General features: G+C 40.1%; 1 protein-coding gene across 1 annotated transcript in view; it reads right to left on the bottom strand.

The window, feature by feature from the left end:
* The window catches only part of skap1 (src kinase associated phosphoprotein 1), a 35828-nt gene that overhangs the window by 11909 nt on the left and 3599 nt on the right, over positions 1 to 20320 (bottom strand). The window contains exons 4-9 of the mRNA XM_010771148.1: positions 19846 to 19953; positions 6651 to 6731; positions 6269 to 6352; positions 6056 to 6180; positions 5228 to 5291; positions 2570 to 2752 (exon numbers count right to left, since the gene is read on the bottom strand). Coding sequence (XP_010769450.1) covers positions 2570 to 2752; positions 5228 to 5291; positions 6056 to 6180; positions 6269 to 6352; positions 6651 to 6731; positions 19846 to 19953 — 645 coding nt within the window. The remainder of the gene's footprint in view (positions 1 to 2569; positions 2753 to 5227; positions 5292 to 6055; positions 6181 to 6268; positions 6353 to 6650; positions 6732 to 19845; positions 19954 to 20320) is intronic.

Genomic DNA, 20320 nt, shown 5'->3' with positions numbered 1-20320 from the left:
AGAAATTCAATGTATCATCAGCCAATGACTGACACACCGCCTCGTGGCACAAGATGACTATTTTTCTTTAACAAGATAGAACTTAATAGTAAGGTATCGGTTCACATTTATCAGAGACTGAGCGAAGAAAAGTTAAAGAAAGAGGCTGTCTTTAAGGCACGCAGAGGCGGACGTGTCATCGACTGCAGGGCGTGGCCCCCGGTGGTCTGAGAGGTGACACACTGATATCCTGCCCTCTGTCTCCCACATCCATCCGTAACAGCAGCAGGCTGACAGCCACGCAGCCACAACCCAGCAACACTATCCACCTCCCAGCATAACCTGCCCCTCTGCTTCCAGGAAGACCAGGAAGACACACACACACACACACACACACACACACACACACACACACACACACACACACACACACACACACACACACACACACACACACACACACACACACACACCTTTTTCAAATCACTTTCAGGTAAAATACAACATTATATCATTAAAAATGTCAGGGTTGTGGTTTTACCTAATGAAATATGTAAATGTCCTTCATTGTTACAAAACCAAAATAAGGAATTCATTGATTTTTATTTTTCACAGGATCTAAACATTTGTTCAGCGCTCTGCGACTGCTGTGCAGGAGAGCATCCCTCAGTCGAGAGGCCACCGCCATGGGCCAACGGTTTCTATATCAAAGTGATTTAATTTTCCAGTCAATAAAATCAGTCATCAGCACCAGAGCCAATACCACCATCACTCTGCATTCTGCCTGCAACTGAGCCATGTGCAGAGTTTTGCTTCGTCAAAACTGAGAGAGCTCATCACAGGGAAAATGATACTTTACTCGTACACTACATTTTTTCACGAGTTTGCCTTATGAACATTCAAGATGTATCTGAAAGAGAGCAATTTGCAAGTTCTTAAGATTCTCTAGATATCTAAAGTTAACTACCCGGATATCCATATGTCTTTATGCCTTGTCTATATTAGAACCGATCAATGACACTGCACCAGGTCCATATACTATTGTCCTCGGCAACAATCAAGTTAATACTAAGATCGGGAAACTGGCAAAAATCCGAAGACGAATTTGAATTCTTAAATCAGGTGTTGTTCCCTTTGTTTACATCCATGGCCTATTTGTTTTCATTTTTGTTGGGTGAATATTATTTTAATATATACCGTAACTTGTGTGACTTTATTATTTTAACAAGTTTTGCATAGTTATTTTAAACCTTCATATGATGATTAAAATAAAGACCTAATCCTTAAATATTTTATCTTTTTGTATAAGAGTTTCTAAAATAGTTTTTATGAATAGTTTTTTTTAATATGTAATTGTTCTTTATCATACACCAAAGCGAATTCCTTGTATGTGTGAACTTACTTGGCAATAAACCTGTTTATGATTCTGAATGAAGTCCAACAAAATACAGTCATTTCAAGGACTACTATGAATACTTATATTTGTTTATAAAAAGGAGATAGAATAGATACAAAAGTTTGTAATTTGCAATCATGATCAATGAAAATAAAATCACTCTGTACATTACAAGCTGCAAGTGTGCAAAGAGAGATGCAGAATGATTGATAAGTGAAGGGGTGAGAAAGTGAAGGAAAGAGCCTGTCATTCGATATGCCATCTGTGGTCAGAGTCTGTACCTCTTCCCAGATGGCTTTGAACGCCGGCGTGACAGTCTGAAGACTGATTTCCCTCTCACCAGTGATTTTGGCAAAGGTAATGTACTCACAGAGTGAAACAGAATCTTGATGTATCTTATTTAATAGAAAGAGTGATGGACGACGGCCCTGAGAAGATCAGATCACCCCTTTTGTCCTTCTCGGGATCTTGTAGCCACCCTGACACATGGGACTGTCTCCCCCCTCAGTAGGGACTCACACACTCGCACTCATCTGGCAACAATCTTAATCAAACTCTCATTTCTATTAAATATGTGACATTAAGAGCTCCACAACTATTTTAAGCCCTGGGAGATGCAGTTTTTACTTCATTTCAACTAAATTGCCGTTGCTAGGCAATTTTTGCCAAAACTCTGCTTAGTGGATTGAATTGTAGGCTATTTGTTGCTTGGCAACATTAGCTAATTGGACGTTCTATGACAGAGCATTCGGCACTAGCCGGCTCTCGCTGATTTCAACAACATAACTGTTTCTCAACAGATGGCTCTCAGTGAGATAAGACCAGAGGAAGCTGGTTTCCAGTGGATGTGAGGAGAGTCTCCCCTTCCTGCCCTGTGTGACTCTGCAGCACCAACCTCAGCCCTGACAGGCTTATTAGTGTTGCTTGATTTAAAATGAGTGATAAGTCTGGGTGTTGTGGTGGTAGGGAGGTACCTGGCTGGCAACACAAATTTCACAGCCAGGGGAGAGATCATCACACATTTTTCTTGTTGCAAAAAAATCCCTGAGGGCTCGGGTTTGTGTGTGTGAGGCAGAGCGACTGTGTCTATTTGTCTGACTGAGTATCATGAGAGTTGGTGTGTGCAGCCGTGTGTGCGTGTATGTGTGTGTGCGTGCTTGTGTGTCTGCCTGCGAGGTAACCACATCCTCATACCTGGCAGCACCTCGTAGATATCCTCATCCTCCTCTTCGACCTCCCCCGTCTCCTGCCCATGGTCCTGGAAAGGACCGGGTTGAGGGCCGGTCAACCCATCAATGTCATCATAGGTCTCCTCTTCCTCCCCCTCACCTTCCTCCTCCTCGTCATCATCGCAAGGGATGGCGGTGGAGCGGAGATCTATGAGGGACGGAAAGACAACGTGATGGGCGGCGTTAGCGTAAGGATAGAGCGCAGCGTGGAACAAATGCATTACAGGGTAAAGTAAGAGAAATGGTCCAATGGCCCTGGCTGCACAACAGACTAGGACACGTGCCTTATAGCAGCAATGACAAGACCTGGGGGCTTGATTTCTGCCTGTAATACTAGAGTAATTTCATTATCTCTTAAAGTGTTTATATATTTTTGGTACCACTTTACAATTAGACTACCCTTATAAAGGATTCATAAAGGGTTTGTAATTAGGTTATGAACTAGGTTGTAAACACTATATTAATCATTAAGAACCATTTATAAACCAGTTCTAACAGTTTTAATACATCAACACAGGCTCACTATTTGGCAAGATGACTAAGCCTTATATTGGCTACTTAACTCAACTCAGTGAACAACAGATACCAAGGATGCTAGCTGATAAAGAAGACGAAGAAAGCTAAGTAGCCAATATAAGGCTTAGCAGTACAGATAAATGTGGGCTCACTATTTGGCAAGCAACCGGTCATAGTTGCCCTGTTTATCTCATGTCTTATAAAAGCTTATTAATGATTTATAAAGCGTTCACAACCTAATTAATGAATGAATTACAAACTATCTGTAAACCGTTTATAAGGGTAGTCTTATTGTAAAGTGGTACCTATATTTTTTAAGCATTTAATTGCAGAGTCTGATGTAGTTAAAAACGGCCACTACCGTTTTCCAGAGCCCACGGTGACGTCTTTAACTAGATTTTTGTTCAATATTTATCAATTCTGAATATTTGAAACAGTTGAAATGCTTATCTTCACTACAACGGTACCAGCTGCATTTTCTCACTCTCTGTTCTCTCAAACAGAACATAGACACACACTCACACACACTCACACACACACATATCGCTGCTGCGCCGATTCTGCAATGCTGTGCTTCCAGCTAAGTAAAGAGAACAATTCTTGTTGGCATGTAACAGCCTTTTTATATTTTTATTTTGTAATTCTTAATTTTATTTTCGAATCTATACCCTCAATATGATGTCAAAATGTAACCATAGTGAGAAATTCCAATATGTTAAAACAGTTTTGCAAATTGCATGTTTTGTCTGTTTATTTCAACAGTTAAAACCGCAAAGAACTGCGGAAAATCAAACCAGAGAAGTTTGTCATTTTTGCTTTATTTTGACTTCCTCAGCTTTCCTATATCTCTTCGGTTTATGTTCTGTATTTTGAGTTGGATCTCTGATCAATACACATTAACACATACTATATATTTGTATCTTTTGTTGTACAGTATGATACCGCTCCCTGTACTATAGATTGTATTTTAGTACTTTTTTTTTTTTCTATTGCAGCTAAATCTGTTTTATCGTCTATTCTTTTCAAAACTTTAATGGCGGTTTTTAGTTGTATTCAAATGTCCTTTTGTTGTATGTTTTTGTTTCTACAATGTCTTAATGCTTTTAATGTTCATGCACAGCTCTTTGACTTTTCTTGTTACTGAAATGTGCTAAATAAACAAATATGCACTTTGTAACTGTATCTCTACTTTCAGAATAAATAAAAGCAAAATGCCAAAAAATGTCATACCATACAGATCATGAAAGAGTGACCACAAAAAATAACACGCATGTTAAAAAGATGTCAGTTAATCTTGTTTTCAGGTTATTTCCGGCGGTGAAGAGGGTAAATAATAATCATGTACATGTTCTGGATCAGACTGCGTTTTGTAGTAAAACTGGTCTGGAAGGAAGTAAGACAAACTGCAGAGTGTCTGTTACTTCCCGCAAATCAGTGGGCCGGCCCGAGCCCATTTTAGAGGAGACAAGAGCACGACTGCTGGCTCAGATGGAGGAGGCGTCTCATTGCAGGCGACTGGCTGCTGCAACACAGGGTATCAGGTCCTCTGCCGTACAGCAGCGGCCGAGCAGAAATCAATGTCACTGGAGGATAACCAGAACATCTACCAATCAATTTCCTGTAAGTTGGAATTCGGTAGGAGGGTTAGGGGAGGAGCGGTTGGGGGAGGTGGGGGAGAACTAGAGCTACATGATGGTGCACATGACACGGTGGGTGACACTTCGAATGGGGAGATTCAGGACTCGGCTGTGCAGTTAGTGATGGATCGGGTGGTTTCCATCTGAGATAGGGTAGATAAAGGGCTCCCTTTCATTTCTGACCTTTCTGCCCGCTGAGAACACACACGCAAACTTTGGGCGCAAACTGGGAAAAATCTGTATTTTTCAATTAACCTATGCAGCATTTAAAAAGTCAACTCAAGCAAATGTTATATAAAACCCAATTTATATTTGTCTCAGAGGGCTTTGAAATCTGGACACGATATCCCCGATCCTCAAACCTTTGATTCCAATAAGGACACACAAAACGGAAACACAAAACTTTACACTTCCTGAAAACTGACCATGCAGGAGGTACTGGAAGAAATGACAAAGAGATGCTGGCTTACCTCGAAGCACAAAATGGATTTGGTCCACCCATTCCTTTGCCTCTTGAGGACTGCTGGCAGTGAACTAATGGGAAACAGTGGCAATAATTCTGCAGTTATCATCTCATCCAAGGGTGCATGTATATGGAAATAAAAGTCCAGATATGTAATCTTCAATACAACAGCTCTTTTCCAAGCTGCCTAATAAGGAACGAAGAGCGCATATAAATGTTCTCTTTTGAAATGGCTATGAAATGATCAGATCCAAAATATTTAAATGAGACAGATAAATTGTGAGATAAATGTGTTATAATCAAACAGTAGGATTGCTATAGTGGCATGTAGACATGCTTTCCAAATGAATTTAGATGAAGATGCGTTCTAACCCATTAGAAATATTTAAGTACGAATATATATTAAAATAAACATATATACATGTATCGTGTTGATCGATTAATCGTTTAAGGGACTCATCACATATCGTATAATATTTTGGTCTGGAGTCAGTCAGTTATTTCTTTAAGTAAATAAATGTTAGAAAGATATGTACTAAGCGGAACCTTTTAAAGTATAAAAATCCCCTCAGTGCTCTCTAGTGGACCAACTATGTAATGGAGACACTTTGATAATTACTTTCAAATGTATGTACTTCAATTTCTTGTTACTTATTGGACGGCTGTAATTCAGATTTTAGATATTTCTGCTTAAGAAAAAGGACATTTTTTATTTAAAGCCACTAAAACAGCCTTAAAAAGTATTTCAAAAATAGTGTCATATTATATTCCTTTACTTGGATTTAATCATTCTTTAATGTAGTAAATTGTACAGGGTTGTTGTTGGATTACAAACCTGAAAAACCCGCCGTCCTTGACAAAAGAGCTCAAAGCAGGCCATTTTTTTGGAGTCTTTCCTCAGGTTGGTGGCGAGCTGCACGCTGTAATCGATGATATGAAAGGAGCCCTTCTGCTGCTTATCTGTATGGGAGGAGGGCCAGTGGTTTGATATTATCTGATTCAACTTATGAGCCTGTAATGTTTCTGTAGGTTGGCATTTCAAACAAACCTTTATCACTTCCAAAGTAGTAAAATATTGAATTGTTCAGAACACACCATCTCTTTTGCCACTCGGAGCCGAAAAAACTGTGATCTAGAAAAAGAAGTGCATGATGATCAAATGGAAAATAATGTTACTCATTTGAGCAGAATTTGTTAAAATATATTTTAATAATTTAATACTTTTTTATGTAGTCAACAACATCCGTCGCTATCTTAACATGAACGAGCATTGTCTACGTATTAAGGATTTAACCATTAAATAGCTGTCCGATTAAAGGAGTTTGAACTATGAGCCAAAAGAGTGTCTTGGCCTTTTCTTCTCTTCACATTCATATTATAGATCAAATGAAAGTACTTCATCCATGGCTGGTATCTATATGGTGCTATACCTCGTCGTTTCTTTTCCAGGAAGCCTTGCTTCAAGATGTTGCCAAGGTCCTGGGCTGCCACAGGGGGAATATCACCAAAGTCTGTGAACAGAAACAATAAACTCAAATAAATATAACAATAAGAAATAATAGTTTATTATGCACTTTGCAACAAACAATTATTTTAAAAGTTTCTGTCAATTAACTTAATCCATTTAGCAATTGATTGTTTTCAGCATGAACTGCTTATTGGTGTATTTATAAATGTTCCTCATTGCAACACACACAGAAACACACACCATGATTATAAAGTCTCCCACTCTGTGGATCAAATACATCCCTGCTAGGCTTTAGAAAACAGGGATCAATACATGTACAGTGCTGCTGAGCACTGCAGACCATTCATCTGCTCACATTGCATTTTTAATGGGAGCAGCCTTCCTGTGGAAATCCAAACATCTCTTTTCAATTTGCAAAGTCAAATGTTAAACATGATAGGGCAATGGAAGGACTTAAAAGGCTTTAGTTAATTAAAGCAGTTGTTAGGCTGCCCTTGCACAATGCAGTTCACATAGTATTCAGCCTGCTGTGCAGAGGTAGTAGAACTACACTAAATAACTTTGCACTATACACATAATCACATAATCACATAGATTCTTGATGGCACAAGATGTTAATACATGTGATTCCCCTTACAATGCAGATATAAACCTATATGTGTTTGCTTTGATTTCAACACTTGCTTATCATTGCTCCAGGTTGTGTCTCTCACATACAGGAATCGAAGAGAAAGTCAGTTAAAACTGCTTTAAACGTTCAAAGAATTCCTATGTTTACACAAAGAAGCAACATTGTAAAACAATCTGACATTCCTCTGTAGCATTATTTAAGCTAGGAGTGATGCTTCTGGCTTAAATAATATGAGGGTTATCCTTTAATCTCACTTGGATTGGCATTTTTATCTTTATGGCTGGTTGGAATCTTACTTGGAACACTGTACCACCAGGGACCACCAGGATGTTTGAGAGACACGGTTTGATCCAGCTGTTTCATGGTTTGAAGTTTTAACAAGAAGTATTCTTGTTAAAACCTATTTTTAAGCCTTTAGCCATTAGAGGGGATCTTGTAAAGTTGACCCCTTGTCGGCATCACAAGGGCTATCTTCCACCCTGAGCTTCAACAGGGGTAGCTGGCTTTACCATGTGTCAAAAACAAATCTCTGCTTCCTCTGAATTCATTTGTCAACATGCCTTAGCCTTGCAGGGAAAAAAGCAAAGGGAGAGCAGGAACCGCCTTTTTAGTCTGAAACACAGGAACAATTTAAAGACCATTTACACTAGTCAGTGTGACACCCCTTTCAGACCGCTGATGACAAGGGGAATGCCTGGAGTCCATCCCCCTCAGAAAGGAACCTGTTTAACTGCTGGGAAAAACCAAACATGTCAGCCCACATCTGGGTCCTCTGGTTTAAACAAAGAGTATCCCCCAACATCAGACAAACTGGAACAACTTTCTTATTCAGGAAAATCAAAAACATGAAAAAGCAGTTCAATGGACTGACCAATCTACCTCTTAAGCCACAGTTGAATACACACTCCAACTTTGTGTTCTAAAAGTTGTTGTTTTGAGTCTCTTTTTGTCTGAATAACTTTGATCTAGGCAGCAAAATAAAGCTGATATAGGATTTTTCTTTTTTGCCTGGCTAACATTCCAGAGATTTAAGTTCACAACAATCCAGCCAGTGATCCCATAACCCTGCAGCGCTTCAGCTCGTGGGCCTGACAGATGAGCGGGTCGTTCCAGAGCAGAGCCCCAGACACCTCACGGCACTAACACGCTCACATATCATCAGCCTGCCTTTGTGGATGGACTGACCGGTGACACTATAAATACAGAGGTGCTAAGGACTGTTTTGTCAAAGAGAACCTGATTCAGTACATCATAACAAACAGCAGTCATTATGATCCCCCACCTCATCTATCCGCCGACAGTCCGTCCATTCTTTTCCATGGGCCTGCTTCCCTGTTACGGCCCACTTCTAATCCCCTCATCAGTCTGCTTCCCTCACTCTTCATTTATCTCAAAGGTCGAGCCAGGCTAATAGATGAGGAGGTACAAAATCAACACGGGATCACTCTGATCTGCTTGAGTCAATAAACATTACACATTCATGCGTGTTTAACACTTTAGCACCAGGTGACCTGACCTCACTTGACTGCCCGGCATTGTATAATTCTCAAACACGGGTATAGTGAAAATAGAGACATATTCAACACAATAGTTCTGTATTCTTCCACAGGGTAGCAGCACAACCTAAAAGCATCACGCTGCGTAATGCTGCTTGCTCAAGTCCCTGATCCCACCCTAAAGAGGAGCAGACTCTTGATTGGTTCTGAGTTAACAATGCCTCCTTTAATGAAAATTACACACTAACACCTCTTTGGGACCTGTGCAATTTTAAGTGGATATTCAGAGGTAATGTTATTTGAAAATGTGTAATTAAGGGCGTTAAAAAACCCCAACAACCATCATGGTGTTTGAGTTTTGAGTTTGACTACAGGCACGGAGAGACACATTAATGCATCTAATTAAGGCCTCATCAAAATCGCAGACAGAAGGCACTCTTTCATAAAAATCATAAATTGCGTTATCAATTATTCAGGGCAATGCCTTGACTTCATTTTCATCCCTTTTGCGTTTTAATTAGCACCATCCACAGCTTTGGTATTGACATTAATCTGATGGCAATTTATTGATATTTCAGCATAACCTATTTAGCTGAGTGCAATTACCAACAAAGAGAAGCAGATAGATGTGATGTTAGAGTCTCATCCCGTGCTTTGTAAATCAAGGTGAGGAGTTTCTACAGGCTACGCTAACTGAATCTAACTGCTCTCAGTGGTCATCAGCAAGAACAGATGTGATTCTCCCCATTTCCAAATGGAAGGAAGTAATCGATAGAAATTGAGCAGAGATATGTGTTTAATTGATCCTGACAAAGGGATATTTCTATAAGCAAGCCGACCTGGGTGCTGATAAGTGCTCCGTTCTGTTGCCTTCTTGAACTTGTTTTAAACTCGAGGAGGGTGTGATGGGGGGGGGGTACAAAACAATGCATCTGAGCTGCCAGCGGTTTGGCACAGCCGCAATCTCTCATTTGGTTATTCACACTCTCTCAGCATGGTGTTATGAGCTCAGCAGTTGATCCCGCAAGAAAAGGCTGATTTATGTTAGCATGACCAGAGGGAGTTAATGTATTCTCTCATTAAAATCCACTTTACTTAGGCTGAAAGTCAATCAAAGGCTGGATGGAGAGTGAATCAAAATGAAGGGAAATGGTCGGGTGGGAGGACTAATATGTTACATTACATCTAACGGTGATCATAATGCAACAAAGATGTTATGAAAACACCAAAACGTGCTGGAGATGTTTATGGTGCTACAGAAGATGGAGATGCTGGAGGAAAGCTTTAGTATCTTTTGTCTGAGCGACAGCACTGGCAGGGGGACTTGCGCTTGCAGAGGGCTTGAACTACTTTGTATCTCCATATAGAATAATGTAAGTCAAGCCAGTTAAATGAAACAATTCAGATGTTGGAGGAATAAATACAATTATCAGAATAAAAATGTTGCTTGTCACAATAGTCTTTTGACATTCTTTTTCTGCTATCCCATGACATGTTGGTATATTGACATGCAGTATTTTAGCCAAATACAGATGTATAAAGTATATACTGTGATTCTCATATTGTGTACGTGTTGTGGAAAGCGTCTTGCTGTATTCATGATGTTTGACATACAGTACAAGCAGTGTCTTTAAAGGACAAGCAAAATATATAGAAATATATGTTATTTTTTTAAAGATTATATTTTTAACTTGCTCTGTCCATCAAGGTCCACTAGCTGTATTTGAAGTCTCTGAAATTCAAATCAATATTATAAGCTGTATTACGTACTATTTCTTTTTTGAATGTGTGTTTGTTGCATATTTGTTATCTGCTTGAACTCCATATTTATGTCATCTTTTGTGCTTGTAAAGGTATATTGTATTTTTATCGGTTTGTAATGCTTATTATTTGAAAATGAGCGCTGGATGTGTCTCTATAAAACTGATTTTATTGGGCTTTTTATAATAAATGTTGTTCTGCACAATATATGCTTTAAAATGCTTTTGTTCGCTTTTGGGCTGCAATTAATTGTCAGTAAAATGTCCTATATTGTGCCCGTAACTAGTTCCTAAAGCTCATTTTGACAAATCCCAACCATATGATATGCCATTTTATTCGAATATTGTTTTTATTAATCAACAAAAAAACGTTACAATAAGGAAGCTAACATTTTTTTGTATATTTGAAGTAGTAATGACTTTAAACGATTATCAAAAACAGTTGCTGATCCTTTTCATTCTAATCCAGAAATGTACAGAATGTTTTTTCTAATTGTTTAGTTTTTTCCTCTCTTCTTTTCTTTCTTTTAATTCGTAACATAAATCTTACAAATAACTGTACATTAATAAATACATAAGTTAATAAATAAAAACAAACTTACAGTAGGTCAGTAAGTCAGTGAGTAAATAAAAAATTACATTTTTTTTTCATAACTACAACACACTACCGGCAGAACTAAGCTAAGGGCAAAAACATCAGCCCCTCTATGAAATGTATATCTTGAGTGGAAGGAAGAGGTGACCCCCCACACAGCACAGGTAAGAATCAATATCTGCGAGTTATCATATGTTTTCTTTCTCCCGTGTTTAGGGCTTGAGCACTGGGGCTATATCAGAGAGGTATTGCATTGAATCCAGCGTCAGGGGGCAGGGCCTGACCCCCACGTGAACTCTGCTGATGAGGTGAAACAGAAGGCAGCGAGAGGCTCCCGGCCCTGAGGGGGCTGCGGGGAGGAATGCTGCTGCTGACTCTTACAGACGAAGCCAGAGAGACCGCAATCCTCTTCGATACCGTCCTTGATTAGGAAAAAGGATTCACTCAGTGCACCTTCACCCACCCGGCGCTCAATCTGCGCGCAGGCCAAAGCTAAATTGATACATTTTTCCTCATTAAAGTAGGAGGCCTTTGCTGCGCGTCCCTCCAGCGAGGCGGCCGTCAGAAGGGAGGAGAGAGAGTGAGAGGCACTGAGGTTAAGGGCAGAATGACTTCCCTGCCCTCCTCTCCTCCCCATGATTTGATTAGGACTTCAGTCATCGATACATAAACCGTGTTTAGAACCTCCTAATGCATGTGTTTGAACCAAAGAAAACATGCAGTGCATTATATCAGGCTGCATGATGCCTGCATCGCCATCTAATAATGTTTCATGGGACTGGGAATTTATGCAGGAGTGATTAAGGATTTTTCTTTTTGCTTAGGGATGTAAATCAGGTTTAACAACAAATCTATGATTTGAGATAAAAGCTTTACGACTGAAACAAGAATAAAAACGTTAATACACGCACAAATGATCGGGTAAATATTTTATATTTCAGATTTGAATTCTGAAAATGCAGTTATACTGCAACTTTAATGCAGTGCAGAGATATCTGGTGTTTTCTCTCTTTTATTGTCCGACTAAGTGTGTTACACTTGATGTAATTTCAAAGACAAAATAAATAAAGGTCTGTGCTTCTTCGTGGGATTAGATGTCAAGTCGTAGTACCCTCGGTGTGGCTCTATTCGTACATTCAAACATCACGAGCCGGCCACTGCGAAGACACTAAGGGGCTAAATTTACTATGTGACATCGCCTTCCCCCTGGGCAGCCATAAGCAGCATATACAGCGACCCTGAATTTCCCTTTTCTAGATTTACTACCACTATTCAAATGCTTAACTGCAGATACAATGATCCTCTAATCGCTGGGGATGGTTTTCAGCTGCTTCACTGACAGAGACAAAAAAAACAAAAAAAAACAGTAGTAAGAATATAAATACCAACAATGGAGGAGTTCGGGCCCACAGGAGAGCCTGCATATCTGTGATAAAAACGGGATATAACACAATCTACGACAGAGCCTGGAGGGAAAAACACTCAGAGAAAATTGACGCACTCGCTCTCTGAATGTACAGTTATTGCAACTTTAAAACGCTTTTGTTATTTCCACTTAATACTTGGAATTTAATTTTAGCAATAATGGTAAATAACAATGTTGGTGTGGACCCTGTTATTGCACTGTGTTTTTTTTTGCAATAACTCATGCCTATCACATTTTTATATAATTGGTCTTGTTTTATAGTCTCTGGCTTTTACATATTATGCCAATAAACATTTATATGATGCTATAATTCTTTGACTCCTTTTATAAATCACTCGCATGTCCAATAGTCAACAGGTGGTACAGAAATATTATTCTATCAAGGAAAACAAAACAAAATCAGAGTCTTGTTTAAATCTGAAGCAGGTAGTTTTGCCTAAAATAAGAATATTTATTTAAAATATTGTAGTATACAATTTTTTGTACCAATTGGAATTCATAAAGGACCACGAATACCAAAACAAAATTAACAGTTCCAATTAATAAGATTAAAAGATAAGATAAGATTTGTTTGGAGTATTTTTTATTTCGGCACGTTTTCCTTTTTAGAGCCATCATTAAAGGTAGGGTCGGTAACTCACTTCAGAAACACTTGTTGTTATATTCCATGGAATGCTCTTAACATCCCGATAGCAATGAATACATTAAATGCTTTGACAATAAATACATACAAAAATGTCATCTGTGGAAGCCGTGGCGCTGTAAAAAGCACGACCAATCATTTTAGCCGGCCCGGCTAAAATAACTGGATGGCCTACCTGCCTGTCAGTATTCCATCTGTGCACAAACTTATCTCGTGCCCTCATTGGTCATGTGCGCGTTCGTGTGTTGGAGGAGGGGCTCTGTAAGGAAGTCTGATTTTTTTTGGCTGCGTACTTTCTATTTCTAGCGCACTCGAGCTGGTTTCTCCATTCCTACCTACCCTACCTTTAGGCTTACAGTTTTTGAAATGTAAACACTGTGTTTAATTCATGCTGTGATATACAGTATTGAAAACATTTTAAGCAGGTCTTTGTTCAGTCTTTTATTAAAGAAAATGTGCAACTTAATTTGTATTTTTGTTACAAATTACAATGTGGTGCTATTATTTTTTGATGCTTGCCTATTTTACTTCACATAATGTTTTGGACGATTTTGAATAAAGCTGCAATAAAATAAATCTTACTTAGAATTTAGGATAAAAATGTTTGACTTGTTTACACTTAAAAAGAAAAAAAAAAGAAAATACAAATTTAGAAAATGATATCTTCTTTCCAATATATATATTTTTATGATATATTTATTATATGATTTTATCTTTTAAATCTCATCTTTTTTATTTGGTTAAACAATATTTAAATAAGGGGGGGGGGTGATAGCAGTTGTAGTGTTTAATTCAGAAAGAAATAGTAAATCAACGTTTTCGACAGTAACTGCAGCAGTAGTCATTTACAACTGATTTTACGACAAGATACAAATTCATGGAAACATTTAATGCAAATAAAACAGCAGGGACGATCATTATTTAATTCATGTTAGTTTACAATATATATTTGTTTTAATGTTTGCATGCAATTCTATCCCTTAACGTATTAAATCACCTACATGGAAAATGGCCTTTTAAAACTAATATAACCATGTAGATTATGGCTGGACTTTTCTTACTTTTTAGTCAGTGCTGTTAAGAATGAACATTTTGAAGCTAATTATCCAATTGTATAATTGATTTGTTTAAATATAACTAATTAGAGTTTCTGAATTGCCAAAGAGGAAGAAGTTCCTTGTTGATAAAATGTTTTCCCAACCGACTGGCTTCTGATTATTTTTATATAAGTTATCCAATAGCATAGGCCACTTTAAATCAATACTAAAAATGTCCAACAAAAGGACAACAGCATACAAGCCCACGGCAGCCCTGTCCCACTTGGCACACATAAACACAGCTGACTCCTTCCAGCGGAGCGGAGATCCCGCTGTAAAGAGGGATGCATCCTCAACATCCTCGAATAACTCCACAAGGGCATGTTAAAGTGCTACATTACTGCAACAATTAAACAGAGGGACCCCAGAGGCATTGGGAGCCGCCGTGTCACTGTCTGTGTACAGGCCAACACATCTCTCCTGTCTCCATTTATTTCCCTAAGAAATCAGCGGGGCCACCTGGGCTTGGCATTGAAACTTCATTCATCTCCAGAAATGGATTCCAGTGGAGGGCAAAATCAAATTCTCATTTGCAAGGCAAGGGGAGAAAGAGAGGGAGTGAATGCAGGAGGTACCTGGGAACGCTAACCTCTGGGTGAACCCGCCGCATCTGATAGTTTTGCTATTTGTCTGTGACATTGACAGCTCTGGGGGAGATTAGGAGCCACCCTGCCCCAGCTTCCCACTTTGCATTCTGCCTATGTGCCTCTTTACAGATGGACTGCTGCACATTTACCTCCGCCTGTTTTCCCTGGGTTTCAACACGACGCTATACCAGAGGCAACGGAGGGATGTAATTATATGCTATGCAACGATAAAACACAGCAAATGAGGAGAGAGCTGCGTCAGAAGGCTCGCAGACCGGGAGGATGCAAAAAAATACACTGTGTGGCTTTTGGTGGGGGGAGAAGCCGGAGATGAGAGTGATGAATGCCCTTCGGTTAAATACGTCCAAATCCCCCCTTCAAGCCGGTCTCTTCTTGCCAGGCAGTGAGTGAGTGTGTGAGAGAGAGTGTACAAGATTAATAGTGTAAACAGCGAGGGAGAGAGAGAGAGAGAGAAAGGCAGCAGGGAAAGAGAGAGAAAGAAAAGACTATCAGCATCTGCAGCAGCACAGTAGCCCTGGGGGAATAGTGTGAACTTTTGAACCCGGGTGGCAAGCAGTCGCAGCGATGCACAGAGCCTGCTCCTGCCTCGTAATGTGTGTGTGTGTGTGTGTGCGTGCGTGCATGCGTGCGTGCGTGTGTGTGAGGGGAAAGCACACAGCCTGTGACTGAGGAAGGAAAGGCAGGAGAGGGAAGGAGAATGAGGAAGACTTGAAGTTATTAACATATTTTCTTCCTTGCAAATGAGATGCCGCTATCCAAATGTCACAAAATCGTTACACCGATGAATGCCGAGAATAATTAATCTCCTGGTAGATATTCTGACGGGTAGATACAGTAGATGGTTATCAGAGAAAGTCCAACTAAACTTCATGACTGATGGGCGTCCAGTGACAGGCAGGCCGATCATTCACACAACTCTGGACTGAGTGCAGACAGGTCACAGGTTGGTCAAGCGAGAGGCCAAAGGTCAAGAGTTCAGTATGTGGGCAGACAGCATGACCACAGGCCAACAAACCTGCAAGGAGGTCATCTATGCAGACCCAAAATACTGTCAAGGTGCTGCATACAGATGAAACAGAAAATGTATTGCAGTGTTTCAAATGTGTTGTCCTTTCTTACTCAGGGTGAGCATCCAGAAAGTTGCTCTTTCTTTGTGAGTTAATTTGCCTTCAAGCATAGACAAGGGGCCAGTTGGCGCTTTAAACATTGTTGATTAACCCTCTAATGGAGCATCAATCTGTCAGCTGGCAAAAATGTTTTTCTATTTTGCAAGCCAAAAATACCCTGGGTATGCACTTTCAAAAACACTACACTTTTTTTCAAGCTTCAGCTAAATTGAAAAGAAAATGCGATTGAATATTCTATTTACCAGCACTGTGTGATAATGTTGCTACTGTGCATTGGCTCGTCATATTCAAATGAGAAATATGCAACAGCGAGACATAAATTCAAATTGGTTATCCTACTGCATTCTATTGCAAGTAATTGGTTTAGGAAATTGGGTCTGCAAAGTAATCATTGACAGGAGTCACATTGCTGCATTCTTTAAAAAGGCCACAACCCCACAAAACACACCTGCCTTTAGTGTGACTGATTAACGGCCGGAAACTAATCAGCAACTGATTTTGATAATTAATTTATCATTCGGTCTAAACAAAAATGCCAAACATTCCCTCGTTGCCGCTTCTCAAATGTATGTAAGAATATGCGGCTCTTTCTTTGTCTGATGTGACAGTAAAGTGCAAATGTTTGAATAAAAGACGAGGGAAGAAATCTCCTTGGCCTTCAGGAAATTGTGAGATTTTAGAGACAAATGATAAACTGATTAATTGAAGAAACAATCAAATAATGATTAGTTGCAGCACTAACTGCCAATATATCAAATTCAATTATCTCCAAGACATATCCTATAAATCAAAAGGATCATATAATCTATGCCTGATTATCTACAGTAAATGACATAAATAGATAAAGTGAAGAAAAGAAAAACATGCACATGGCAGTTTTGTTAATAAATACTACATTCACAGCTGAGTTAATAGAAGCTATATGGTGCATCATAATAGAATCATTACAATCACAAAGACGAAAGGAGATGTGTATCAAAAGCATCATCTTTTTGCACACGACTTGAAACAAGTCTCTTCCTGTGGGACTCTGTCATCGCTGCAGCTTCCTAGCAAATATCCCCGAGCGCCCAGTGGTGTGCCCCCAATCAAAGAAAAACAAACAGGCCATTTCGACTTCGTAAACTTGACCTGTAAACAGCATGACGGGGCTAAAAGCCCCACATCCCAGGCTGTCTCCTGGGGTGTGTGTGTGTGTGTGTTATTGTGGAAGAGATAATATACGCCAGAGGGAGAAATTGTGTGCATATATTTGTGCACACATATTTGATGCAACGTGTATTGGAATGGCAGATAGTATGTGAAGAAAAAATGTGGGCTCCGAATAGCACAGAGGAAGAGGGAGGGAAAGAGAGAGTTGTAGAGTTGGAAAGGGGGCAGACGAGGCTGGGGCGAGGCTGCAGGCACGGTCAGGTCACCGGTGCGGTCGGCGGGTGAATCTCAGTTCACATTACCATGCAGACACCAAGGCTAACAATGGAGGCTCCATCTGTTCCTGTCAGCCATTACAAATCTGGTGTCACCCAGTCCGCTGAAGACAACAGGCCACCGCATCTAATCAAACGGCACAGGCTCCTCCTGCGTGTAAAAGCAGCCATCGACTTCACACTCACTCACTCTCTGGTTAGGGAACAGAGAGCAGCAAAGGCAGGCAGTCGATTACCACGGATAATACATTCTCCCAGTCACAAAGTCCCTATTATGTACAGTAGCCTCAAATAAAATGATACAATTAAAGTCAAGGCGGAAAAAAACTACATTTTCTACCTTCTCTTTAAAGTCAAGAACCATTTTCTAAATTACAAATTTATGTTTGCAACAAAAGGTGCTGATTTTTGAGTTAAAGGCTATAGAAGAAAATTCAAATCCACCCCATGGATGATTGTTCCCTCAAAAAATGCCCCTGATTTCATTAGGTGGCCATGCCATTATTTTCCACAAACACTCCCTCTTCCATTGAAACAGACCGCCCAGCAGAGAAGTGTGAGCTGTTTCTTTCAACTGGCAGTGAACAGAGAATGAACTATGAACTCCACATGCCCTTTGAGTGAGGACACAGGCCATTCACTACGCTAACATGGCTGCAGCAATAAAAAAAGACACACAAGCTGTGGGGTGTAAATTTGTCTTACACAATCAAATGTTATGATTATTGATCCAACAATACAATGTGTGTTTTTTTAAAAAGGTAGGTGTTAAGTGTCGAGGGACATTCGATATTCACAGCAAAATGCAAATAAAAAAAACAGATTCTGTTAGTGCTGCATAATTGGCTATTTCTCACATTTAACACCAACAACAGTGTGATACAATGCTCGAGCTTCAACAACTAACGCACTCACAGTAACAGACGGCGTAGTTTGTAGTTGGGCGTGTTATCGTTATAGCCTTAAGGAGACATTTTTTTAAGCTGTTTGATTTTGTTTGTATCCCCTTGAAAATCTTGGCATGTTTTTTTCTGAAATAAACAATTAAAAAAAATGAATTATCATTGTCTTGTGGTCTATCTTCCCGCCATCTGCCGTGATCTGTTAACTCTATTTTTCCAGTTTGAAAAGAAAGGCGGCAGAGGACGGAAGGGTTCATTAAGTCGCTTTTGAATACATCCAGCTGGCATTAACTATCGGTATCACAAAACGACTGCAAACAATGTTCTTTTTTCCTTATTGGGAAATTCCACATGATTCCAGCTTTACCTCAGGAAAGAAGTGGAAACAGAGAGCTCAGAGTATAGATGGGCACCTGAGGCAGCAGAGTCAATAATGCCCACCTGCGGCATGTCACGTCAAGGGCTATTAGCTGGCACATAGAGTCAGAAATAAAAAAAGTCTGAACGGGAGGGAGGGCAAGTCCAAGAGAAGGGAAGATAGAGAGAAAGATTGATAAAGGGAGAGAGGGATGGAACACACATGGCCCCTCAGGTACAGTGTTGTATTTCAAACCCGGTTGTGAAAGAATAGAGGGGCTCGGGGTCAATCAATCACTGCATTAGCCCGCAGCTACAAAGCCTCCTCTCTGTGTGGGCCGCCTCCATGCCTCCCACAGTCTACACATACAGCTAAGGGGGACAGATCACGCGCTGAGGATCCACCACTGGAGGGAGCTCTAGGTCCCCAATCAAGCCTGCGTGATTTCACCAGCCCCCTTTTTGCTCCAGCCTCAGAACAGTCTACCTGCACACGGCCAGGAGGAGGAGTCACTGGATCCAGGCAGCGAGGTAGGAGGCCAGCGAAGGGAGGGGGAGTTCACAGATGTGGTCTGTTTTTTCAAATTAAGAGGGTGAGCAACAATATACAACAGAAGGGTTCAACTGTGCATCCTGTGGAGAGGTGTAGGGGAGCCAGTAAGGATGGCGAGGTCTGCTTGTTAAAACTGCACTTTGTTTCGTTTTCTCAGAGGAGTACTGCATTGTCTCCTATGACTCCTCCTTTTTACCTTTTCCTTTGTTAGTTGGTTTCCTGGCACACTGTAGTCTTTCAGAACGTTCATACAGATCATTTAGAAATATACGCTACATCATTATGATCAAAATATCACTACATTATCCTAGGTTAGATTAATGGTATGATATTTGTAATTCCGGCTAATGTCTGCCCCTCCAGTTAAAAATGATTTTCTTTTTTACTTCATGAATAGCTGTGCTTTGCGGTAAAGTCGAATTAGGCCTCCTTTGAGATCAGATCCCTGCATTGTGCAAATAGACTAAGATCTCACACAATCATTTACACACACACACTTTACAGGGAACCAGAATCAGGAGTTTTGTTAACTCACACTCAGGGTTTCCATCATCCTGGTAGTCAGAGGCGTCGTCTGATGGGGCGGAGCGACCCAGACTGGAACTGCGGTTGTCATCAGAACCATCTTCGTCTCTAAAGTCAGCTGAGTGTGTGTGTGTGTGTGTGTGTGTGTGTGTGTGTGTGTGTGTGTGTGTGTGTGTGTGTGTGTGTGTGTGTGTGTGTGTGTGTGTGTGTGTGTGTGTGTGTGTGTGTGTGTGGTTTAATAAGGGCGTGTACATGCAGAGGTGTGTAACATCATCAAAGATGAAGCTGAACATGCAGAGACTTGTCATTAAAACCATGATAATGCTGCATTAATGTGCTGTTGGGAATATTCTGAAAAGTTAGCTCATGGAAGAAAAAAAAAAAAAAAAAAGATTAAAACAATTAAAATATAAATCAGTGAATGGCTCCCTAAAGTCGGCAAAATAACTTCTGCAAGGACTATTATCATTAAATGTTTTTCCTAC

The sequence above is a fragment of the Notothenia coriiceps genome, unplaced genomic scaffold (assembly GCF_000735185.1).
Source record: "Notothenia coriiceps isolate Sejong01 unplaced genomic scaffold, NC01 NC01_scaffold00009658, whole genome shotgun sequence".
Classification (NCBI taxonomy): Eukaryota; Metazoa; Chordata; class Actinopteri; order Perciformes; family Nototheniidae; genus Notothenia; species Notothenia coriiceps.
This window is presented reverse-complemented; position numbering and strand designations above follow the sequence as displayed.